The following is a 22,378-nucleotide window of genomic DNA, read 5'->3' as shown; positions in this document are numbered from 1 at the left end:
AGCAGGGGAGGGGCAGAGAGAGAAGGAGACACAGAATATGAAGCAGGCTTCAGGCTCTGAGTTGTCAGCACAGAGCCCGATGCAGGGCTAGAACCCACGAACTGTGAGACCGTGACCTGAGCTGAAGTCAGACATTTAACTGACTGAGCTACCCAGGTGCCCCCAAATTAGTACTTTTTTAAAACATGGAAATCCAGTGTAATTTTTTTCTAAGAATATGGAAGATTATGCAGTAAAATTTAGTTTAGCCATTGGTTTCTATTCTAAAAGTACCCCTAAGATAATTTAGAGTTGACTTTCTAATTTTATTTTTAATTACAAATGTCTTTTCATTTGTTTTTGAAAATCCTCAAATGTATGAAATCAGATGTCTTTTTTTTCCCATTCTGTTGTGTATGTCTTATCTATGTTCACAACCTATAGATCTTTAGCTTTTTCTTTCTGAAGCCTCAAAAATAAGAAAATAAGAAATTTAGTGTTTTTGTGACTCTGTTCTGTGATAATCTTATATTCTGGTCATGGCACTACCCTCTATTATCAATTAGGGAAGGTTAAATTGAAGATTTATAGACTTTCTTATTGCAAAACCATAACTTCTGAAGACCACCTCTTTTGTCTTCTAAAAACTTCATAGGTTTACTTTGGGTATGTATTTCTCTCTTTGTATATTTTCTCTTTAACTCAGTTACATTTGTGAATAATGATTTTTTTTTTTCTTCTAAATCTCACGCATATTTTCTTAACATACTGCATTGGCTAGAACCTCTAGTGTTGAATGGAAGTCTACTCAACTTCATATAAAATTCTTTAATCATTTTCTCGTTGAGTATATGTTTGCTATGGATTTTTTCTTTACCCTTTATCAAGTTAATGTAGTCCTTATTTATTTTTAGTTTTATTTTCCTTTTTATTTTTAATTATTAATGGATGTTTAATGTCATCTGATACGTTTTCTAGATCTATTTGTTTCTATTTCTTCTTCTTTAGTCCCTTAATAAATACATTAATTGATACTGTATTGAAAAGATAATCTTGTGTTTCTGGGATACCATGATGTATTTATATGTAGTGTTGGATTGCTAGATTTAGTTTTATATTTTTAGCATATTTTTTTCATCTGCTCATTTGTGGTATATGATGTGTGCTGACCTTTTTAGATTTGAGCATGTCAGGAACTATGAAAGGTGTGAGGTTTTATCCTGCTTTTAAGATAAAAGTTAATCTTTCATAGTTTTATGGATTCTGGTAGAAGACACAAGATTCCTGGGTCAGAGATGAAGGATAGCTTTTTATGTCCAATAGTACCCAAAGAATTGCCGTTTTTGCACCTGTTCCTTGAGCCCCACTTCCTACATGGTCTATGAAGAAGACTAGGTAACATTTCACATATAGTGGATTATGATGTAGAAGAGGATCCCTGAACTTCAGGAATCCAAACTTTGTAATGGGCAGTAGGCATGCCTGCTTTATGCTCTGGAGGGAGAGATTTATCTTTATTTTCAAGACTATCTCCAAAACCTACCCTTTGTTCCAGAGGGATACACTATTTCTCTTTTACTAAATTAGTTTGGTGTACTAAACCTCCTTGGAAAGATAGTATGGAACAAAGACCAGTCAGTGCCTACTTGTAAGACATGAAGAAGCACAAGATATCTGAATTGTCTCCCAGCACAGCAAACAAAGATATTTCTAGCCCATAAAATTAGTTACAAAATACTACCTTTTATTTGTTTACATTTTTTTTAATGTTCATTTCTTTTTGAGAGAGATATAGAGCAAGACTTGGGGAGGGGCAGAGAGAGAGAGAGACATAGAATCTGAAGCAGGCTCCAAGCTCTGAGCTGTCAGCACAGAGCCTGAGGTGGGACTCGAACCCATGAACCACAAAATCATGACCTGAGCTAAAGTCGGACACTTAACCAACTGAGCCACCAACGCGCCCTGTTTATTTGTTTAATATTGTTTTTTTCTAATATTATAGAATATTTTCTGTAAGAATAGTTTATTTCTTGAAAGTTTGTTGGAACTAAAGCCATCTAGATTTGAAGTTTTCCTCATGGGAATTTTTTTAAAATGTTTATTTTCAGAGAGAAAGAGCATGGGGGAAAGGCCGAGTGGGAAGGCTGAGTGGCAAGCAGTCTCCATACTGTCAACACAGAGCCCTATATGGGGCTCGATCCCAACTATGAGATCATGACCTGAGCCGAAATCAAGAGTCAGACGCTTAACCGACTTGGCACCCAGGAATACTTTTTTTGACCATCAGTCCAATATCCTTAATGGTTATAGGAGTATTCAGGTTTTCCAGTTTTTCCTGAATAAATTATTTTTCTGGGAATGTGTTCATTTCATCTAAGTTTTCAAATTTATGTAAATAATGTTCATATTGGCTTTTTTATGTGTCCAGGTTTTGTAGTTTTTCTTAATTTTTCATTCTTGATGTTGGTTATTTAAGCTTTCTTTTTCTTGACCAGTTCTTCCAGATATTTGTGAACATTTTTATTTTAAAAGAACCAACTTTTGGCTTTTGAATCCCCTCTGTGTTTTCTATTTCATTAGTTTTTGTTACTTAAGTAGTATTTCCTTGTGCTTTTTAAAGTTAATTTTTTTTCCCTAAATTCTTTGGATAGACATAGATGATTTATTTTCAGTGCCTCTTGTCATTTAAATATTTCTTTTGATGAATCACACAACTATTAATATGGAGTATTTGTTATTTTTATTCACTTTCAAAAATATTAAATTTCCAATATGATTTCTTTGACCTGTGGATTATTTGAAAGCATATTTTTAATTCTCAAACATATGGCTGATTTGTTTTGGCTAATTATCTTTTTTATTTTTAATTTGTTTTCTGTGATATTGCTTTCAGGTGCTCCATATTATTTTGATATTGGTGACGACTGCTTTATGGACAAATGGCCAGTTTTTATAAATACTTTTTTGTGCTTGTAACAGTAATGGATGTGTCACTGTTATTATGGATTTGTGTATTTTTTGTATTTCTGTCATTTGTTTTCTGTATTTTCCAACCATGTAATAAGGTCATATGTAATTTAACTGTTCTCTCTTGCTTTTGAATTGAACCCTTTATGCATATTACATGTTATACTTTTGGTCTTTAGTTACTTTTTGCTTTATTCTCTGTTTTAACTGAATGAATATGGCTGCCTCGGCTTCCTTTGTTTTTTTAAAATATTTTTCAGCTTTTGTTTAGACTTTTTTTTTATTGTTTTGCTTTCAGTCTTGTTAATGTTCTTTTAATTTGTGGGCTTATTTTTGTACAAAAATAAAGTGTAGATTTTAAATCCAGAGAGATTGCCTTAACTCCATATGGATTGCTCTTCTTTTTACTTAATTCATTTGATCCTTTTATACATATTATAATTATTGATATAATTCAATTTATAACTGTCTTTGCACCCCCCAAATTATTTGTGCTGCTTTTTCTCTTCTTTTTGAATTGCCCTGTATATATAAATTTTTCTCATGCAAATTTATTTCAACTAGTTTGGAAGTTAGATTTTGTTTACATATATTTTTTGGTAGTTGCCATTTAAATTGTACCCATATTGTACCCATAAATTGTAACATAATGAAGTCTGAAGTTAAAAAAAAATGTCAACCTTCCTTCTGAATAATACAAGCAAATTATAGCACCTTAACCCCCTTTTATCTCCTCCCAACTTTAATTCTATTGTCTTGTATTTTGATTTTCTTAAGTGTGCATGTGTATGTCCTAAGATCTTGCTAATGGAGTTTTGTTTAGTTTTAGTTTTTAGATGTTCGTATGTATTTATCACTTTTTCTACGCTCTTCATTCTTTCTTGCATCTTTATTCTATTGCGTCATCCATTTGGGATCCGTGATTATCTGAAATGCTGTGATTTTACGAAATAATGTATTTGGTCTTAATCCATAGTTCCTGGCTTATAGCTCCCAAAACCCTTGGAATTTCCTAAGTGCAGAGAGTGATAAATGTGACTTTTGTTAAGCACCTAAAGATGGGGGCTGGTTGCCAGGGGCGTCAACCCTGTGATTAGAAGGTTGGAACTTTCAGTCCCATCCCCTGCTCTCAGGGGGAAGGCAGAGGGCCTGGGGGTTGAAGGTCAGCGAAATCCCCATTAAAACCCAAAAGGGATGGAGTTAGGAAGGCTTCCGGTTGGTGGAGATTTGGGAAGAGTAGCACACTGGAGCGGGCATGGAAGCTCTGTGCCCTTTACCGCAAACCTTGCCCTGTGCATTTCTCCCATCTGGCTGTTTCTGAGCTCTGTTTATAACAAACAAACAATGTAGTAAGTACAATTGATGCTTCAGCAACATGGGCTTGAACTGTGTGGGTCCATTTATGTGCTGATTTTTTTCAGTAAATACAGTGTAGTACTGTAGCAAGAGCATCTGGCTGCGGGGTTCCCAAACAGGCCACATTCTGCCACTCGCCACCAACAAAATCCAAAGGTGGAGAAATGAGTTATCATGAAACCAGAGAGGAATTTATTTCAGTGAGGCCAACACCAGGAAGACCATGGACCAATCTCTCAAAGGCTGTCTCCAAAATATTGGAAATACAGGTTTATCTAAGGCAAATGTGGGACCAAGGTCGGTTGGTAGTGTGGAAGTGGGCAGAGAAGGTCAAATCTATTATTGTCACGGGATCTGTTACTCAGGGTCTTGCTGGCTCAGGGCAGTCCTCATGGCTTGAGGGGATAGGTTCTGTTCCCATTAGGAGATGGTTTGTCCCCAGTCTTTTGCCTGTGTTAAGAGATAAGCTGGAAAGAACTTAATTATAAAGTTTGAGGTCAAAATGGGGATAGTTGAGTCTTATTTCAGCTATAAATGTATTTTCTTTATGATTTGTTTTTTAAACCATACAGGTATTTTTTTTCTTTTTTTCTTTTTTCTTCTTTGTTTTTTTTACAGTTTGAGAGAGCATGCGCGTGCATCTTGTGTGTGTGGAGGGGGGCAGAGAGAGAGGGAGAGAATCCCAAGCAGGCAGAGCCTGACATGGGGAGCAAACTCGTGAACTGTGAGTTCATGACTTCAGGGTCATGAGGTCATGAGGTCATGAATTCATGAACTCAAGGGTTGGACGCTTAACTGACTGAGCCACCACTTTAGGTGCCCCTTTATGATTTTCTTAATAACATTTTATTTAGCTTCTGTAATTGTAAGAATACAGTATATAATACATATAACTGTGTACTAAAACTGTAGTAGGTGACTGATGTCCACCTTCTGTGATGATCTCAAGTGACCTCAAGGAGGTATCAAAAATAGAAAGAACTGGAAAATGAGTTAAGTGCAGGTATGCAGGCAATAGTTTAATCAACCAGATATGATAGAAGCAATGCATTAAGATGATCTAAGCGTCTTTCTCATGTGTTGTGTGGAAATCACTAAACCTTAATTTTTACAACTGAAAAAATAATACCTTGTGATGTGCAGGTATTTGGAGAGCTGCTTGTAACACATACAACCTTTTTTGCATTTAATGCCCTGTAAGCTAATAGGTTTCATGGCAGTTCTTCAGAGCAATCTGAAATACTGTCTCCTGGGCTGTAGTCCTCAGTAAGAATGAATAAGGCGTTTACTAACCTACTTTGAAGTTGGCTTTTTTCAGTTAACATAATACGCAAAATATGTGTTATTTGACTGCTTATATTATGCTAAGGCCTCTGGTTCACAGCAGACTATTAGTAGTTAAGTTTTGGGGGAATCAAAAGATATGTCCAGATTTTCGAATGTGTGCGTGGGGTTGGCACTTGTAACCCATGTGTTCAAGGGTCAGCTGTAAAATGTTTCTGAATTCCGTGAGCTGCTGTAGCAGATTAATCGAATCTGAGGAGGAGATTGTGGTTATCTCTGGTTTGTAGCCCACTGGTCAACGACTCAACTTGGCAGTTGCATCCTGAGTTGTAGGGGGGGGTCATTGGAACTGTTAGTTTGTAGGCAGTTGGTCAGAAGCACAGGTGACAACCTGGGCCTGGGGTTGGCATCGGAAGTGGGGGCAATGGCACAGTTTTGTAGAAGTCAGCCCTCAGACTGTGGCATATGATGCTATCTCTGGGTAGATCATATCAGAATTGAGCTGAATTCTTGAATCTCCTGTCCATGTCCAAGAAATGTTTTTTGGTATCAGAGGAACCCTCCTCCCCCCACACATTGCAGTTGGGTCCAGAAAGCCAAAAGAAAATAGACTTCTAGAATTTACTTATTTAGGAATTTTGCTCTTGTTCTTGAAAGAGACTTTTTTCTGTTGGGTTAGAAACCTAGATTGATGGTTATTTTCTCTTAGCACAAGGGAAGTACCATTTTACTGTCCTCTGAGTTCCATTGTTCCTGCCGAGAAGTCCGCTGTCATTTAACAGAGAAATTCTAATGGCACTAAGAAGATGGGAGATGGTCAAGATACCATCTTGAAGTGGTTATCTTTGCCTACTTTTGTATTTTCACAGAAACTAGTCATATGTGGGAGTTTGCCTTTCTTCTCTTGTTTGTGATCCCCTCCCATAAATATGAAGATAAACACAAGCTTCCAGCTAGGATATATGTGAAGAACGGAATCCTCAGGGTTTGGGGGATCCTTTCCAACCTGACAAGAGAAACGTTAAGAGAAGGACGTTTTAATTTTTTTGCATTTAAAACTACCTATTTAAGAGTTTTCATCAAGCTGAAATTAGTACTTTGAAAATGAATATAAGTGATTTTTAACTGTATCTCTACCATCTATTATTTGTCATCTCTTCAGTGTCCTCCCACATCTGTCTGTCATCTGCCTTTCTGCCTCCTGCCTCCTCCTGAGTAGGAAATTGACTTCATATAAATAAAAGCCTGTTGAAATATGCCATTGGCATACTTGTAGATGGATATTTTGCAAAATATTATTCAAAAAGGGTGAGACGAGCTAGGTATTTTTACAATTAAATCACTAAGGGAAAATGTGAATAGCAGCAGTGATAAAAGTCATTTTACCTCGACATTTGTTAAAGCATTAGAAGTCACTACTTTTATTCTGGCTGTGTTAGTGTCTCAAAGCTGCTGGAGCAGAAATAAGAGATAATGCCAGCTAATTTCTGCCAAAACTAGGCTCTGTTGACTGAGTCAGAGCTGCCACTAGATCTGCAAGCAGAGTGAAAGATGTTCATAAGCCATGGAGAGTAGTAATACAAGGGTTCATTTTAATAATCTCTTTCTAAAGCCAGCTTAAGAGAGATCATACTGCCCTTTTCACAGTCACCCATATCTATGTTCATTATTTGTCATTTCACTTGGAGTCTATTTCTAAGAGTGTTACTAAGCTACAGGTATGGCATCTTGCTTTTCACCTTTCATAAATGTTAAAGATCTGGTATATTCTTTTAGACACTACAAGAAAAAAGAAACAGCATTGATAAATGTTTCGCTGTGCTGGTGCCTACCAGTTCAGAGAATCACCTAAACAGTCTTTGAATTATGTATACATTCTTGGTATACTAAAGAACAAGATACAGAGTTGGTTATGTTTATTAAAACAATTTTAACTCTATGCTAGGGAGAACCTAAAGATCTCTCCCTCTCTTTCACTCCATTCTCTTTTATTGCTAGTGAGATTTAGCTTTCTTAAAGCCAGCTGATATAGAACTAGAGCTCCTAAGAGTAGACATTTTGTTTAACTTTAGTGTGGCTCTGATGCTTACCATTGTTCTTTAACAAACCTTTCCATTTTCTATTTCTGAAGTATCCTGGATGATAAATGCAAAAACTGTACATGTAGGACATCATTCCCCATTCTGTGGTAATAAATTAAGAGGCAGTGAAAGCTAACGTGGCTTTGTTCCTCATCAAACATCTAAAAATTTATTACAGATAGGATTCTGTGATTACTGGGGATTATTAGTGAAGAATCTGGGAAAGTTTCTTCACTTCTGGTTGTGTGTCATTGTAGATGTTAAAAAATGTGCCTTTTCCTCTGCAGATTTACTTTAAGATTTTATTACTTATATTGCTTTTTTTTAAGTGTAAGAAGCATAGGGATATTCACATAGATGGAAAGATAATATTAGAAGAAGCTGGAGAAAAAATATCTAATGATGGGTAGTTTACATGATTTTCACCACCTTAAAACTCAAAGGCTAGGGTCATTCAGTATACTTTTTAGAGACATAGGAAATCACTAATAGAGACTTTTGGTAATGAAGATAGACATTATCTTGCTCTACAGATCTTTGCCTTTTTGGACATTAAACAAATAGAAATTTTTATTTAATAATTATTTAGGCATAACGTTCTAACCAAGTAAAATGTTTAGCCATTGCTACCAGGTGCTGGAACAGAAAAAAAAAAAAAGTTAATGCTTTAGAGTGGTTATCAGACAAGCCAAGAAATTCTATCTGTGCAGCTCAAGAAATGTTACTTAGAACTGAGAAAAGAGAGGAGCCATATGAAGAAGGGTTGAGTGAACACTCAGTGGTCTACTTACTCAGAAGATTTCTGTAGTCCAGACTAAATGAGGGGCAGATCCTCTGAGCTGTTTATACCGAAACTTCCCTATCCTTAAGGTTTTTGCTAATCTTGGGGTTGGTTTAGAGGTTGTTCCAAAAATAGTAAATGGGTGGTTTATCAGAGAAGTTTGCTACTTGAGAATGTCTTTCACATTCTTACTCCTGAAAGACAAGTTGGCAAGATCTAAAATACTTGAATCACATTTCCTCCTTAAATATCTGTGGTCCTTGCTGGCATTCCATATTGCTGGGTTAGGTGGGTGAGCTGTTTTTTTCTTTTGCTGTATACATAAAAGATTTGATCAATTTTTGTTAACTTTGCAAATCACAAAATTTTCCAGAGTGTGTTTTGTTGTTGCTACCTATCTGTAGGCCCATTTATTTATTTATTTATTTAATGATGGTTTATCTTTCAATGATATCTTTTGTCATTTGAATTTCCTTTGCTTTCCATTCTCAGAGAGCATCTCAAATTGATGTTCCATACTGATTCAGATTTCATGCAGCCTCCAATATGGTGCTTACTTCTGTAATTATTTACATATTCTATTAATTTTTTAGTGTTTCTTACCCTACCCATTTCCTTGTTTAATTTAATTCTTTTGTCGGTAAGCTGATTCTCTCCTCATGGCTCTCTGCTCCTGATTTTTAGGCAAGGCCAGATCTTATATTGAAGAACAGATAAAAAATTTGGGGGGATGGGTGTTCAGTTATTACTTTGCTACTCTAATATTTAATATCTTCTTCTGTTTTACTTCTTAGCCCTTTATATCTGTTGCATGAATATTTCTACAACCAGATTCTAGCCCTGGGCTTATCTTACTCTGTACACATTTCTTTTGTATTTTGTCTGTGCCTATTCAGTTACAATCTGCATTCAGGTGATTCACAGCCTTGAGCTGCTGTTTAGGTCCACATTGTTTGCTGTACTAGAGCATTTACCTCTAGATGTCACATAGAGCTAAATATGACAAAGCACCACTTAAGTTCCTGTTTGCTAAATTCACTGCCTCGAGGAAAATGTATTGATTTCTTATTAACCTTTGTGTATTCCATTTGTCGGGTGTAAAAGCATACTGCTTCCACTTTTGTTGCCATTTCCTACAGTTATCTTTCTCTTATAACCTCTGCTCTGTTTTAGGACATTTCTTACATATGCGTTGATTTCATTATTTTCCATCTCTCCCCGTTAAAAAATTCTTTCCTTCTCTGTTCTTTTCCTGCCTGCTTCCATCTGGGTGTTCTAGGAACACTTCTTTCTTCTCTTTATCTGAATGCTGGAATATTATACCATTACTTAAAATGATCTTGTCCTACAAGGGTGACAAACCAGACTCCAGATGGTTGTATAGGGCTACGCAGGGATTTGTTTTGTTTGGCTGTTTTCTTTGGCCTGCAGAGTATGTTGTACCTTCTATGTCTCACTCATTTGGCTTCTATATTTATCATACCTGACTCGCTTCTGTAAGAAGTTTGAGGTGTTTTTTTTTTTTTTTGAGAAAAGAATAGTTATAAAGAGAAGGAAAGTGTTTGAAATGTAATGAGTTAAAGCTACAGAATTATGTAAAAAGTACTGCAAATTATAACCAAATTTTAATAGTGGTTATGTGTGGGTGGTGTGATTAGAGGTGATGTTTATTTACTTCTGACCCGTGACCTCCAAATTTTCCCTAATGAATAATGTATTTAGTGTAAAACCAATCAGTTGGCAGTAATTTTAAAGGATATGGTTTTCTACATGCATCCCAAAGTCATAGTCAACGGTTAAGCCAAGGTCTGTGCTTGACACTTAGGCAAGTTATAGTACAGAAGGTAGGTGAGTTATAATCATTCCATTAAAGGGCTTGTAGTTGGGCTTGGAGAAACAGCGTGATCCAGATTTTACTGAGATGTTACTGTTAAAAAAGAACATGAATAGGTCAATATTATATTCATAAGTAGTATGAAAGGAGAGGTCATTTAGGCCGTTAAGAGATGGCACTGGCTTTAAATGATGGTGACATGTTTATAATGCCTTGTGAAGAGCTTTTTAACATTATAGAACACTAATTCTGCTAGTTATCTCCATGGATAGAATCTCACCCATAACCTGGCTCCTTTGTTCTAGCAGTATTTTGTGTTGTATATATTTTAATATATAAATAATTTGGGGCTTACAGCTCTTTGAAGTTGCCTAGCAGTGTTTATGAAAGTCTTGGCCTCCTTAGAATAAACTAAAAGATAAATTCTAGGGTGTTAACAACCTGGTAAAGGTAGCTCTTTGACTCTTTAGCAGAATGCAAACAGCAGTTGGGGCAAGACAGCCAAACTGAAACAACTTTAGTAAGGGGCACTTTTTAAGACAAATTCCTTCTTTTTATTAAAATTATTCCTTTAGAGATCATAGGGCAGTAGTTTGCAAAATGAAGTTAGGACTTCATAATCCTTCTTGTTCAGGAAGCATTATTATTAAAAGGTAGATTCATGTGCTTCTTTCTGAGAAGCTAATTAGTTGCTGCCTGGCTTGTGCTGAGAGGCTACTGTGGTTCATGGGTATTTACCCATCGCAACAGGATTTTCTAATGCTGTTTGTTTATGAAATTATTTATACTTCTGACTCAGAGCTTTAAAAGGGCTTCCAGCAGTTTTTGAAAGCCAGCTTCTACACTCAAGAGCGTTCTGTGCTGCTGATGGTGCTTCAGCTTGGCAGCATGAGAGTGTGAATCGGGTTGCACTGTGGTGTCTGAGGTGCAGTTTTCTGGTGAAACTCCTCAAGGCCAAGCATGATAATGAGTTTTCATTGAGGTAGACCTCTTTATTTGTTTTGTAAGAAATCAAACTTTCTAACAATATTCAGAAACAATACCAACACAGATATTTGTGGTTGTGTTTAAGCCAATAAGCTGTTAACAGGACCTTGTATCACTCCGTTGCTTACGTTAATTTCCAGTCATCAGTTTAGTGTGGACTATTAAGAATTTGTTCTTTACCAGACATTTCTTTTGATTAATGTTTGGAATAGGGAATAAGTCCAACGTTCTTCATAGAACTCTCCTAAACTTTATTATTTTTTATATGAAATTTATTGTCAAATTGGTTTCCATACAATACCCAGTGCTCATCCCAAAAGGTGCCCTCCTCAATACCCATCACCCACCCTCCCCTCCCTCCCACCCCCCATCAACCCTCAGTTTGTTCTCAGTTTTTAAGAGTTTCTTATGTTTTGGCTCTCTCCCTTTCTAACCTCTTTTTTCTCCTAAACTTTAAATATCATTAATCCCACTTATGAAATACTTTTGAGAGAGAGAGAGAGAGAGAGAGAGAGAGAGAGTGTGTGTGTGCACGCGTGCGCGCACACGTGCGCATATTGAGGAAGAGCAGAGGTGAGGTGTTGGGGAGAGAGAAAGGATCTTAAGCAGGCTCCACACTCAGCACTGAGCCCAATGCAGGATTCAAACCCATGACCCTGGGATCATGACCTGCACTGAAATCAAGAGTCAGTGTCAATCGACTGAGCCACCCAGGTACCCCTGAAGTACTTCTTAATTTAGGGGATTTCATACAGTATTACTTAACTGCCCTTCATTGGAACAGTGACCTTTGTCTAGAGATAGAATTCCATTTGTTTCCCCAAAGTAGAAAAGAGGGGTGATAGAACCTTAATGACCCAGGTTTGTCAAAACTTGGCACCGTGTTTAGAAATCTGTAAGTTATAGTTTGCATGGCTATTTTATTAATAGCAAGGTGAGCTAGCAGTAGTGAATGTGGAGTCTTCTCCTCTCCCTGAACACCAGCATCTTTTTTATAGTTCTCTATTGTGGGTTTACACTTTTCTAGCTGGAAATTATACAGTGAATCATATTCAATTCACTAGTTAGCTTGAGCTCTTTAACATGACACCTGATATTAGTATGTCACAGCAGCCGTTAGTAGGGGGCAGAGAAAAGACCCGCCTGTCCACTAGAAGTTCACGTGTGCTAGCTAAGGTAATAGGTCCAAAAAGAAAATGTGTCTGAGAAATTGCTGAAGGATCACATTCTAATCAGAGGCACAGTCCTTGGTCCTCAAGCGACACATAAGAGATTAGGGAACCTGAATCTGTGAGACTCACTTTGACATTAACCTGCTTTTGTGACTTTCTGAAAATCTCTTCCTATCTGTCTTTGATGCTGGGTTTCTTTACCTTTCCTAGAGGGATAATGAATGATACCTGTCCCACCTCCCTATTGATAAGGTGACCTGATACATGATCATACAAAATGGTAACATAAAAAGAGACTTTAGAAAAGTCTTTGTTGCTCCTTCATACTTTCTTCATCTAACAGTTCCATAACTACTGGAATTTTTCAGGACTCCATTCTATGCATTCTTTTCCTCTTCCATTCTGGGAGCTCTTATCCATTCCCATGGTTCCCATTTTATGTGCCATCCACACAGAATTATCTTCTGAGCTTCAGAGATTTGTGTAACTTCCAAGCCCCACTGAACCTAGTCTCACCTTGAAGTTGCATTTAAATATATATAGTCTAGTAACTAAAAAGCAATTGGATAGTAATATTGTCTTTTTGTGTCTTGAAGAATATAGTAACATGTAGGTTATAACTCAGCAACATATCTTAAAATCTCTATTATCTACCCCTCTGTCCCCTCATCTCAAATCAGGCCTCTATCAGTCCCTGAGTTCTAGGCTCCCATTTTTTTCCATACTGACCCTGAGCTCCTCACAACTGTCTCCAGGCTTTTTTTTCATTTGCACTTCTCTCCATAAACTAGATCTTTGGTCCATGTTTTCTTCTCCATCCTTTTTTTTTTTTTTTTTGCCTAGCATGATAATGGCTCAAGAACTAGGGTGACAAATACCAGACTCTCCCTAGAGGATGAGCGAGGAAGGAAAGGTTGGTTATTTTGACAGAGTTACTGGGTAGGAGAAATGAGGCAGGCTGTGAACACTCACATGTAAATAATCTGTATTTCCAACATACCCAGGGAATGTTCTACTTGCTCTCTACTTGTGTGTTTCACAGAGCACCTCTGGCTCAACCTGGCTAAAATTTGACCTTATCATCTTTGGTCCACACTTGCTTCTCTCGTGTCCTTTATGTTTGTACAAAGTACCTATCATGCTCCTACTTGCTCTTTCCAGACATCTGACCATCATCCTTGAGTCCTTCCTCTCTTCATCCTTCATGTTCCATCCAAATTCCTGCTAGCCTAGGTACTAAATATGTACTTCTGGAATCTCTCCTTTTTACTCCATTGCCTCTACTGTACCCGTTACTCCCTTGCAATTGGTTTTTCATACTCCAACAAGAAGGACTCTTTTAAACATGATTCTAATTGTGCCTTTTCTTCCATTATACTACTTAAAGGCTTCTGAATACCTAGTCCTCAATACGTCCACTAAGATCTTAAATAGTCAGGTTGGTCTCTGTGTCTCTAGAAGTAGTCTCCCTTATTGGGGCTCCTGGATGGCTCATTTGGTTAAGCGTCTGACTTCAGCTCAGGTCATGATCTCACAGTTCATGACTTTGAGCCCTGCTTCAGATACCCTGTCTCCCTCTTTTTTTCTGCCCCTTTCCTGCTGGTTCTATCCCTCTATCTCAAAATAAATAAATAAACTTAAAAAAAAATAGTCCCCTTTCTCTAGCAGGATGCATCTCCTTTTGCCTCAAGGCCTTTGTCTAAGCTGGTCTGATCCTTTAAAGTGTGTGTCACCTTTCCCACAGTATCATCAAGCTCTAACTTACTCATTCACCTAATCTCTGCTTAAATGTGAACTTCTCATCCAAGAACTCTCTGATTCCTCAAGCTGGAGTCCTTTTGCTATTAGTCCTTCATCGTCCCTTTGCTATGAGCTCATGTTCCTCACACTTTCCCTTTGGTGAGACCCATCACATTTGACATCTAATTACTTGTTCAAACACATTTTGCCTGTCAGATGCTAAGCTCCATGAGGACAGAGGACATGTCTCTCTTACAGCACTGTGTCCCCAGTGCTTAGCACAGTGCCCAGCTCAGATCAAATATGCGATGAGCATATCCAAGTGATGGGTACTTGCTTCTGTGATTTGGGCTCTCTCAGCCTCTCCTCTCCACAAATACTCTGCTTCACATCTTTTGTGTACCTCTGAGAAAATCCCATATCATTTCATATTTATTTTAAGCCCATGCCCTTCTCTGTAGAATTGTCTACCCAGCCTCTCTGAGCTGGCATGCAATCATTGTTAGCATACAGCAGTTGTCAGCATCACAGGATGGAGCCCAGTGTGTCACTGTACTGTGACCCTTACCATGGTATTTGGAAATTATTATCTGATTGGCCGTTTATATGAGTAGGGTTTGTGTGCAGCTTCTTTTATAACAGAGACCCTGTTTTGTGGACTTATATTCATCCTGATAATGTTAGCACCTAAAACAAGTCAAACTAAATCAAAAAAGTTAGAATGCCTCACAACTAGAGGTACAGTAATCATAGAAATAATTGCTAACATTATGGACTACTTTCTTCAAAAAAATTTTTCTTAACATTTATTTTTGAGAGGGAGAGAGACTGAGAGCACGAGGTGGGGGAGGGGCAGAGAGAGGGAGACAGAATCTGAAGCAGGCTCCGGGCTCTGAGCTGCCAGCACAGAGCCGATGTGGGGCTCGAACTCACGAACAGTGAGATCATGGCCTGAGCCGAAGTCAGCTACTTAACCGACTGAGCCACCCAGGCACCCCCATTAGGGACTACTTTCTATATGTTATGTACGATTTTAAGTGCTTTGACTGTGAATTCATTAAATCTCAACTCCTGTGAAAGAATTGCTTTTATTCTTCCCATTATATGGATAAGCTGGAGACCAAAAAGGTTAGTTTGTCCAGACTTAACCAGCTGGCGAGTGGCAAAGCTAAAATTTAAACCCGCTGGTTCCAGAGCCTATCCTCATCTGTTGTGGCCAGAGAGTAGAGTCTAGAACTTTCAAAATTGGGTTCTGGAATGTCTGTCTGCTTCAAATTCTGGTTCCTCCACTTATTCATCATGTGACCTGGGTAAGGTCCTTCTTTGCAAAATGGGGATAATCATATGTCTTTTAGAAAGGTGTTCTGAGGATTAAATAAGATAACCAGTCCTCGTGAAATATTGAATGTAGGCAGTTCTAACACTGGTTAAGTCAATGTGAACACTACTTGGGCACATCTTTTGAGGTTCTTTTCAATTCTAAATCCAGTGAGTCTGTCTTTTTATAGTTCCTCAGTCTTTTCTCTTTGCCAGTCCCTGTTACTTTTCAAGGTTCTAGTGTTTATTTTTAATAATAAACCTTTATAAGGGCCTGACGACATCCTTGCATTTCTATCAAGTAAAATCTGTGGGCTATATGACAAGCATGTGCTGCCTAAAACCACAGTCCTGATTTCCCATGCTTAAATGTGCAGGTTACATGGTTGAGTGAAGATGTCTGGCTGAAGAGAGCAACAGAATTCCTGTTTACAGCCAGACCAAAGCCGGAAAAGAAGTCCGGACAATTAAGTTTATTGAGGTGTTCTAATTGTAAAAGAACTAAAAAGAGTATACAATTAACTTGTCAACATATGCATCAGATGTTTCCTCTTTCCAAGTTAGATGAAAGCCAATTTAGTATGATTTGTGTTATTAAATTGATTAGCAGTCAGATGGAAACTTTCAGCTGTTTAGGTGATGATTTAATTGTAAAGACTATACTTTATCTACTGACACATGCTTATTTTATGAAACTCTTAAAATCTTAAGGTTCTTTTCGTGTATATTTATGTATGTTGACAGATGCTACAGCAGCAGATAATACTGGTGGAAATTACAGAGTGTACAGTTCAGAGATTTAATCGTCTGACTTGTGTGCAGACTTATTAGTAGTTTTTCAGTAGTACAGAAGCAGATATATTACTTAAATCTTGTCTGTTTGTTTATTTGCTTGGGTCAAATATGGAACAAAGCAAATAAAAATGTGGTAAAACATATGTTTAAAATAGGTGGAAATTGAGACAGTGGTGGCATCAGGAGGGAATAGAGCTCACAGAACAAATACCATCAAGTCCAAAACGCTTGGTAGAGGTGGGCCTCTGTGACTGCCTAAAGAGGGAAATAAAAGACAACTGTGTGGTTTATGGTGCCCATAAACACAGGTCACTTGTTGAGAGGCAAAACTATTGTAGTCACTGAGACTGGAGACAGATGTCTCCCATTATCTGGAATGTGGTAGATAGCACCTTCAGCAGCCCTTGTACAGAAAACACGGCAACAGGTTTTTTGGTACTGCTACCTTTAATATAGGCTATTTTGTTGGCATTGTAATGATTAATTCATGAAAAGCAGTTTCTTCTTAGGGCGCCTGGGTGGCTCACGTGGTTAAGTGTCCGACTTTGGCCCAGGTCATGATCTCACAGTTTGTGAGTTCGAGCCCTGTGTCGGGTTCTGTGCTGACAGCTGAGCCTGGAGCCTGCTTCAGATTCTGTGTCTCCCTCTCTCTCTCTGCTTTCCCCCACTCATGCGCGCGCGCGCTCTCTCTCTCTCTCTCTCTCTCTCTCTCTCTCTCAAAAATAAATAAACATTAAAAAAAAAAAAGGCAGTTTCTTCTTCATGGGTGTGTTATGCAACCCATTGGTGTTCTGGTTTAATCTAGAGATCAACTTATAGTATCTACAGATATAAAAAAGATCATATTTTCTTAGATAATCCTTTTTGATTGTTTTTAACTTACTTTCGTGAATATCGATTAGATGAATATGGATTAGTTTGGGATTAATTAATCAGACATACCTAGAAATTGGAAGTGCCACTGGGAAGTGAGCTAGATATGGCCAAGAGTACCAAGATTTTCTTTTAGGTAATAATTCTGGATTAGCTCAAATTTGGATTAGCTCACCTGACGGTGTGCATCAGGAATGCTTGGAGGATTTTTAAAAGACAGATCCAGGTGCCTGGGTGGCTTGGTTCCATGTTTGACTCTGGATTTCGGCTTAGGGCATGATTCCAGGGTTGTGGGATCAAGCCCTGCATTGGGATCAGTGCTGAGCATGGATCCTGCTTGAGATTCTCTCCGCGCCCCCCCCCCCTTTCCCCAACTCACTCTCTCTCTAGAAAAATAAAATAAAAATTAAAAAAACTGAAGTCGTAAAAAGACCCATCTCCCATCTCTGTAGTTTTTTATTTAGTAGGTCTAGGATGGGTGAGGTGAGAGCATCTTCATCTTCGTTAAAAGAGAGAGAGAGAGAGAGAGAGATGGCCACATAAGTGATTTAGTGATCAGTGAAGTTCTAGAACTACTACCATAGATTATGCTGCATTAATTTTAGATAGAAACAGATTTTAAGCACATACAGCTAAATACACCTTAGCCATAAAGCCATTTATTTTATAGTTAAGATCATATGTTCTTGAGGACTGTAAATTTCCATAGTATTGTCCATTATAATCTACTTCAGAATTCTCTACTGAGCCAATTGAATAGGGTGATTTAATGTATGGATTTCTTATTAGTAAACCAATTAACAGTTTTGGTGTGTGTCTACTGGAACTGATGAATTTGAACAGTTAATATGATTCTGGGATAATTTTTATTCTCATCATTGTCTGATTATATTTCTGTATAGACTAAAAATATTTTGATAACTGTATTCTATCTAGAGAGCATTTTCTTATTTTTCATCCACAAAACTTATAAAGTGTGCTTTATATGCATTGTAAAGTTATCTGATAGCTCTAGAGGTAGTTTTAATTTGTAGTTATTTACATGATAATATGAAAAATGATATTCAGAGATTGGTGTCTCCACATACGTCTTTACTTATCTGTGGTAGTCACTAGTTACAGACAGAATCTTTAAGTATCTGGTGAATCTTGGTTTAAAGTAGAAAACCAAGGCTGTGTATGTGTGTCTTTGTCTAGCATCAGTATTTACAACAGAAACCTTGAGTAAATGTCCTCTGTTGACTTTCCATTGTTTCTTTACAGGCATTGCCTCCATGACAGTGCCAGTGTACATCGCTGAAGTCTCACCGCCCAATTTAAGAGGTCGATTAGTCACCATTAACACTCTCTTCATCACTGGAGGCCAGTTCTTTGCAAGTGTTGTGGATGGAGCCTTCAGTTATCTCCAAAAGGATGGATGGAGGTCTGTAAATTGTCCTTACAGTTAATTTTCAAATCATCTTTTTATAGAATGGGAGAAAAATTGAGAAATGATAGGAAAATATAACTGGGTATTTTGGATCATTATAACTAATTTATAAGTGGGTGGCATTCAGCAAAATTGAAAGTGGACAAGAAGCTGGTATTTATTTTAATGATAGACAAGGAACCTACCATTATGAATTGATATTTACAGACTTTTTAGCATTTAGGTGACATTTCTCACACTGTGTGTAATCTTTTGCAATATTTGTTTAAAAATGAATGCAGCAATAAATATGTATGGAGTTCTTGAATTGTATCAGTGATTGACAAGGTGTTTATGAACTGCAGATGTAACTAACATCCTTTTTGGATTGGAGAATCTACATTCTGACCTGAGTGAAAGAAAACCCACTCCTTAAAGATACTGATTTAGCTATATAAAAATATGTTATTATATACATAAATTTAAAATACACAAATTATTCTTTAATCACTATTTGGCTTATTTTGAATCAAAAGAGATGAGAAAAATGTTTTTAAAACTGTTCTAAAATATTTTCAAACTGACTGTCATAGAAACAAACTAATCTTCTGTTAAAGCTTAAAGATATTATAGGCTCTGGATTTTGATATCATACTTCATAGTATTCAGAACAACAGATTGATGTAACTGCTTCGGGGAAATTTTATTAAAAACCTGTGGCAGGTTATACAATATTCTCTAAGTTATTTTCTTGCTACCATGTATTACAACAAATGTTTATTGACCATCTACTCTGTATGAGTGCTGGGGATAGAATGTTGAACAAGACAGACTCTAGTCCTTATATAAATGCATGGTGCTTACAGTGTTGAAGTGAATTCTTAACAGCTGAAGAAAAAAGGGTTTGATGTGGTGCGGATGTAGGCAATCAAGCTTCTATGTGAAAAGCACAGTAAATCATGTGCCTTGATGAGCCATTAAAGACTGAGCCTGATGAAGTTTTATTAAAAGTTATGTGAGAAAACTCATTGATGCCAGTTAGGGCCTACATTTGTCAGGACATTAAAGAGAGGACACAGTTCTTAAAAGCATTAGCTCTTTCTGCAGATGTTGCTAAACCACTTTCTACCTATGAAAGAATGAATCTCTGCCAAACTGAGAAATTACTGGAAAATTGAAGAAACAGGAAATTTCATCATTCTTTTCCACTCTGTAGGTGAGCAGAAAGACAGATAACTGTTCCTAGTGTAAAGTGATATTTTCAGTTTTTCTTGGAAACTCAGTGCAAGTCAGTTTTCAACCCATGTCTTTAAACAGATCTAAATCATTTACATTAAGTTAAAAAACTTATTATGTAACTAATATATATATATGCTTTTTTTTTTTTAATTTTTTTTTTTAAATGTTTTATTTATTTTTGAGACAGAGAGAGACAGAGCATGAATGGGGGAGGGTCAGAACGAGAGGGAGACACAGAATCTGAAGCAGGCTCCAGGCTCTGAGCTGTCAGCCCAGAGCCTGACGCGGGGCTCGAACTCACGGACCGCGAGATCGCGACCTGAGCCGAAGTCGGACGCTTAACCGACTGAGCCACCCAGGCGCCCCTATATGCTATTAGTCTATTTTATATGCTATATTTTATATTTTATATGCTATAAAAGTCTATTTTTTGGGTTTTAAGTTTGCAAAGAGACCTTAACTGATAAAAATCTGTTTTTAAATGAAAACATAAAGTGCATAAGCCATATTTTTTTTACTTAAGTATAGTAATTTAGGTATCTTTGTACTGGTTAGAAAAAAGAGAAAGATCATACAGTATTGGAAATTACTTATGAATGTGGTGTCCCTCTGTAGAAGTGGGAGACTTGCTTGGGTCAGGCATTAGAACACTTTCAGAGGCAGAGTGATATAGTTATAGACAAACTTGGATTCAGATCTGCTTTCTGCCTCTCATTAGCTTCAAACCTTGGACAAGTTACTTAGCTCCCTGAATTTTACTCTTGTATTGTAAAAAATGGGACCAAAAATACTTGTCTTGTTTGATTATTGTGAGATCTAAATTATTATAGGTGAAGTTTTCAGCCCACTGCTTCACATACGGGAAATGATCAATAAACACTGAATCACATAGTTATTTATTCTGATGAATGAATAAAAGGATGGTGTTCTTATAGGTAAGTTGTGAGGTTGAAGGAAAAGCCATCTTATGGCTTGTATTTTCTTTATCAGTACAGATGAGACTTGGAGGTGATTGGGAAGATGCCTAAGGAAGATAACTGTTAAATGCTTATAGCTTCTGTAGAAAATATAAAAGACTAGAGACAAAAACGATTTTCCACATATCCATGGGATCCCAGCTGAAGTTGGGGCTATATACTTGCAGTGCATTTTCCCCACAATACTAGAGAACCGAGGGGTAAAAAAAAAAAAAAAAAAAAAAAAATATATATATATATATATATATATATGAGGATGGGAAAACTAACTTGGGCTGGTATTCAGATGAATGCATTAACATCTTAGATCACTTAGAACTCAACTTATTGTTTGCATGAATACACATTCACTTGTGTCCACGTGCAAACATGTTACCTTTTTTTCAGCTGGTGAATTTTCCGTGTGTTCTTTTCTTCCAGTATTTAGTATTCTTAGCAGTGTGTTTAACTCATCTGTTTCCTGGGCTAATAGAGTGTGGTTATAAGCAAATAAAGGTTGAAGTACTACCTCAACATCAACTTTAGAATTGTCAGCAATACTAACTTATTTAAAATTATAGCAATTGGGGCACCTGGGTGGCTCAGTCGGTTGAATGTCCAACTCTTGATTTCAGCTCAGGTCAGGATGTCATAGTTCATGACGTGGTTCACTGACAGTGTGGAGCCTGCTTGGGTTTCTCTCTCTCTCCCTCTCTCTCTGTGCCTCTCCCCTGCTTGTGCTCTGACTCTAAATAAATAAACATTAAGAAAAATAAAATTATAACAATAAATAATTCATCCTTTTTGTGGCAGTATATTTCAAAAATCCTAATTAAAATGTGGGTGTAAATGTTAAGTACAGCATTTTTTTCATACTCATATTTTTGTATATTACGAAGTAAGATGTCCCCTATTTTACAAGAGTTTTGATATTTTAACATTGTTTCTTTTTTATTCCTTTTTGACTTTTATTGCCTCTGAAACTCTACTTCAAGCTACTAAACATTTTAAATATTTGGTTGAGGCCAGATGGCTGTTAACAGAGAAGACTTTAAAGCCAGTTCTTCCTACTTGAAATCTAACCTCTTTCTTCCTCCTTCTCCTTCCAACAGTTTATAATGTAAAACGTGGTTACTGAAATTTTCTACACTAGTGATCAGATTAAAACATATAGAAGATGAAACTGATTAATCAGATAGAAAAACTTCTTAGCTTTTGATGTTCTTGAAAGAATAACCCATGTTTTCTGCCAGATGGGTCAAATCTACTGTTCTTTTATTGTTTGGATGTCATAGAAATAAATTATTTTCTGCTGAACGACTAGAAGATGAGTTTTTCTAGAAAAGAGCATTGCCGGTAGAAAATTGAATGCTAGTATTTTTAAAGCACTCTAGTGTTATCAGACCTTCTTTTCTGGGAAAAAAAAATATCATCTGGCTTCATGAGGAAAGAGGAATAAGGATTTTGAAGAGATCATTAAAAATTAGAATTTTGTAAAATCAACTTTAATGAGATACATACCATTCAGTTTACCCATTTAAAATATAATTCATTGGCTTTTAGTGTATTCACAGAACTGTGCTGCCATTACTGTAATCAAATTTAGAAT

General features: G+C 36.9%; 1 protein-coding gene across 1 annotated transcript in view; it reads left to right on the top strand.

Annotated features, from left to right (window-relative positions):
- SLC2A13 (solute carrier family 2 member 13) overlaps nucleotides 1–22,378 on the top strand; it is a 381,960-nt gene that overhangs the window by 37,521 nt on the left and 322,061 nt on the right. The window contains exon 2 of the mRNA XM_007090808.3: nucleotides 18,430–18,589. Coding sequence (XP_007090870.2) covers nucleotides 18,430–18,589 — 160 coding nt within the window. The remainder of the gene's footprint in view (nucleotides 1–18,429; nucleotides 18,590–22,378) is intronic.

Source organism: Panthera tigris, chromosome B4 (assembly GCF_018350195.1).
Source record: "Panthera tigris isolate Pti1 chromosome B4, P.tigris_Pti1_mat1.1, whole genome shotgun sequence".
Lineage (NCBI taxonomy): Eukaryota > Metazoa > Chordata > Mammalia > Carnivora > Felidae > Panthera > Panthera tigris.
This window is presented reverse-complemented; position numbering and strand designations above follow the sequence as displayed.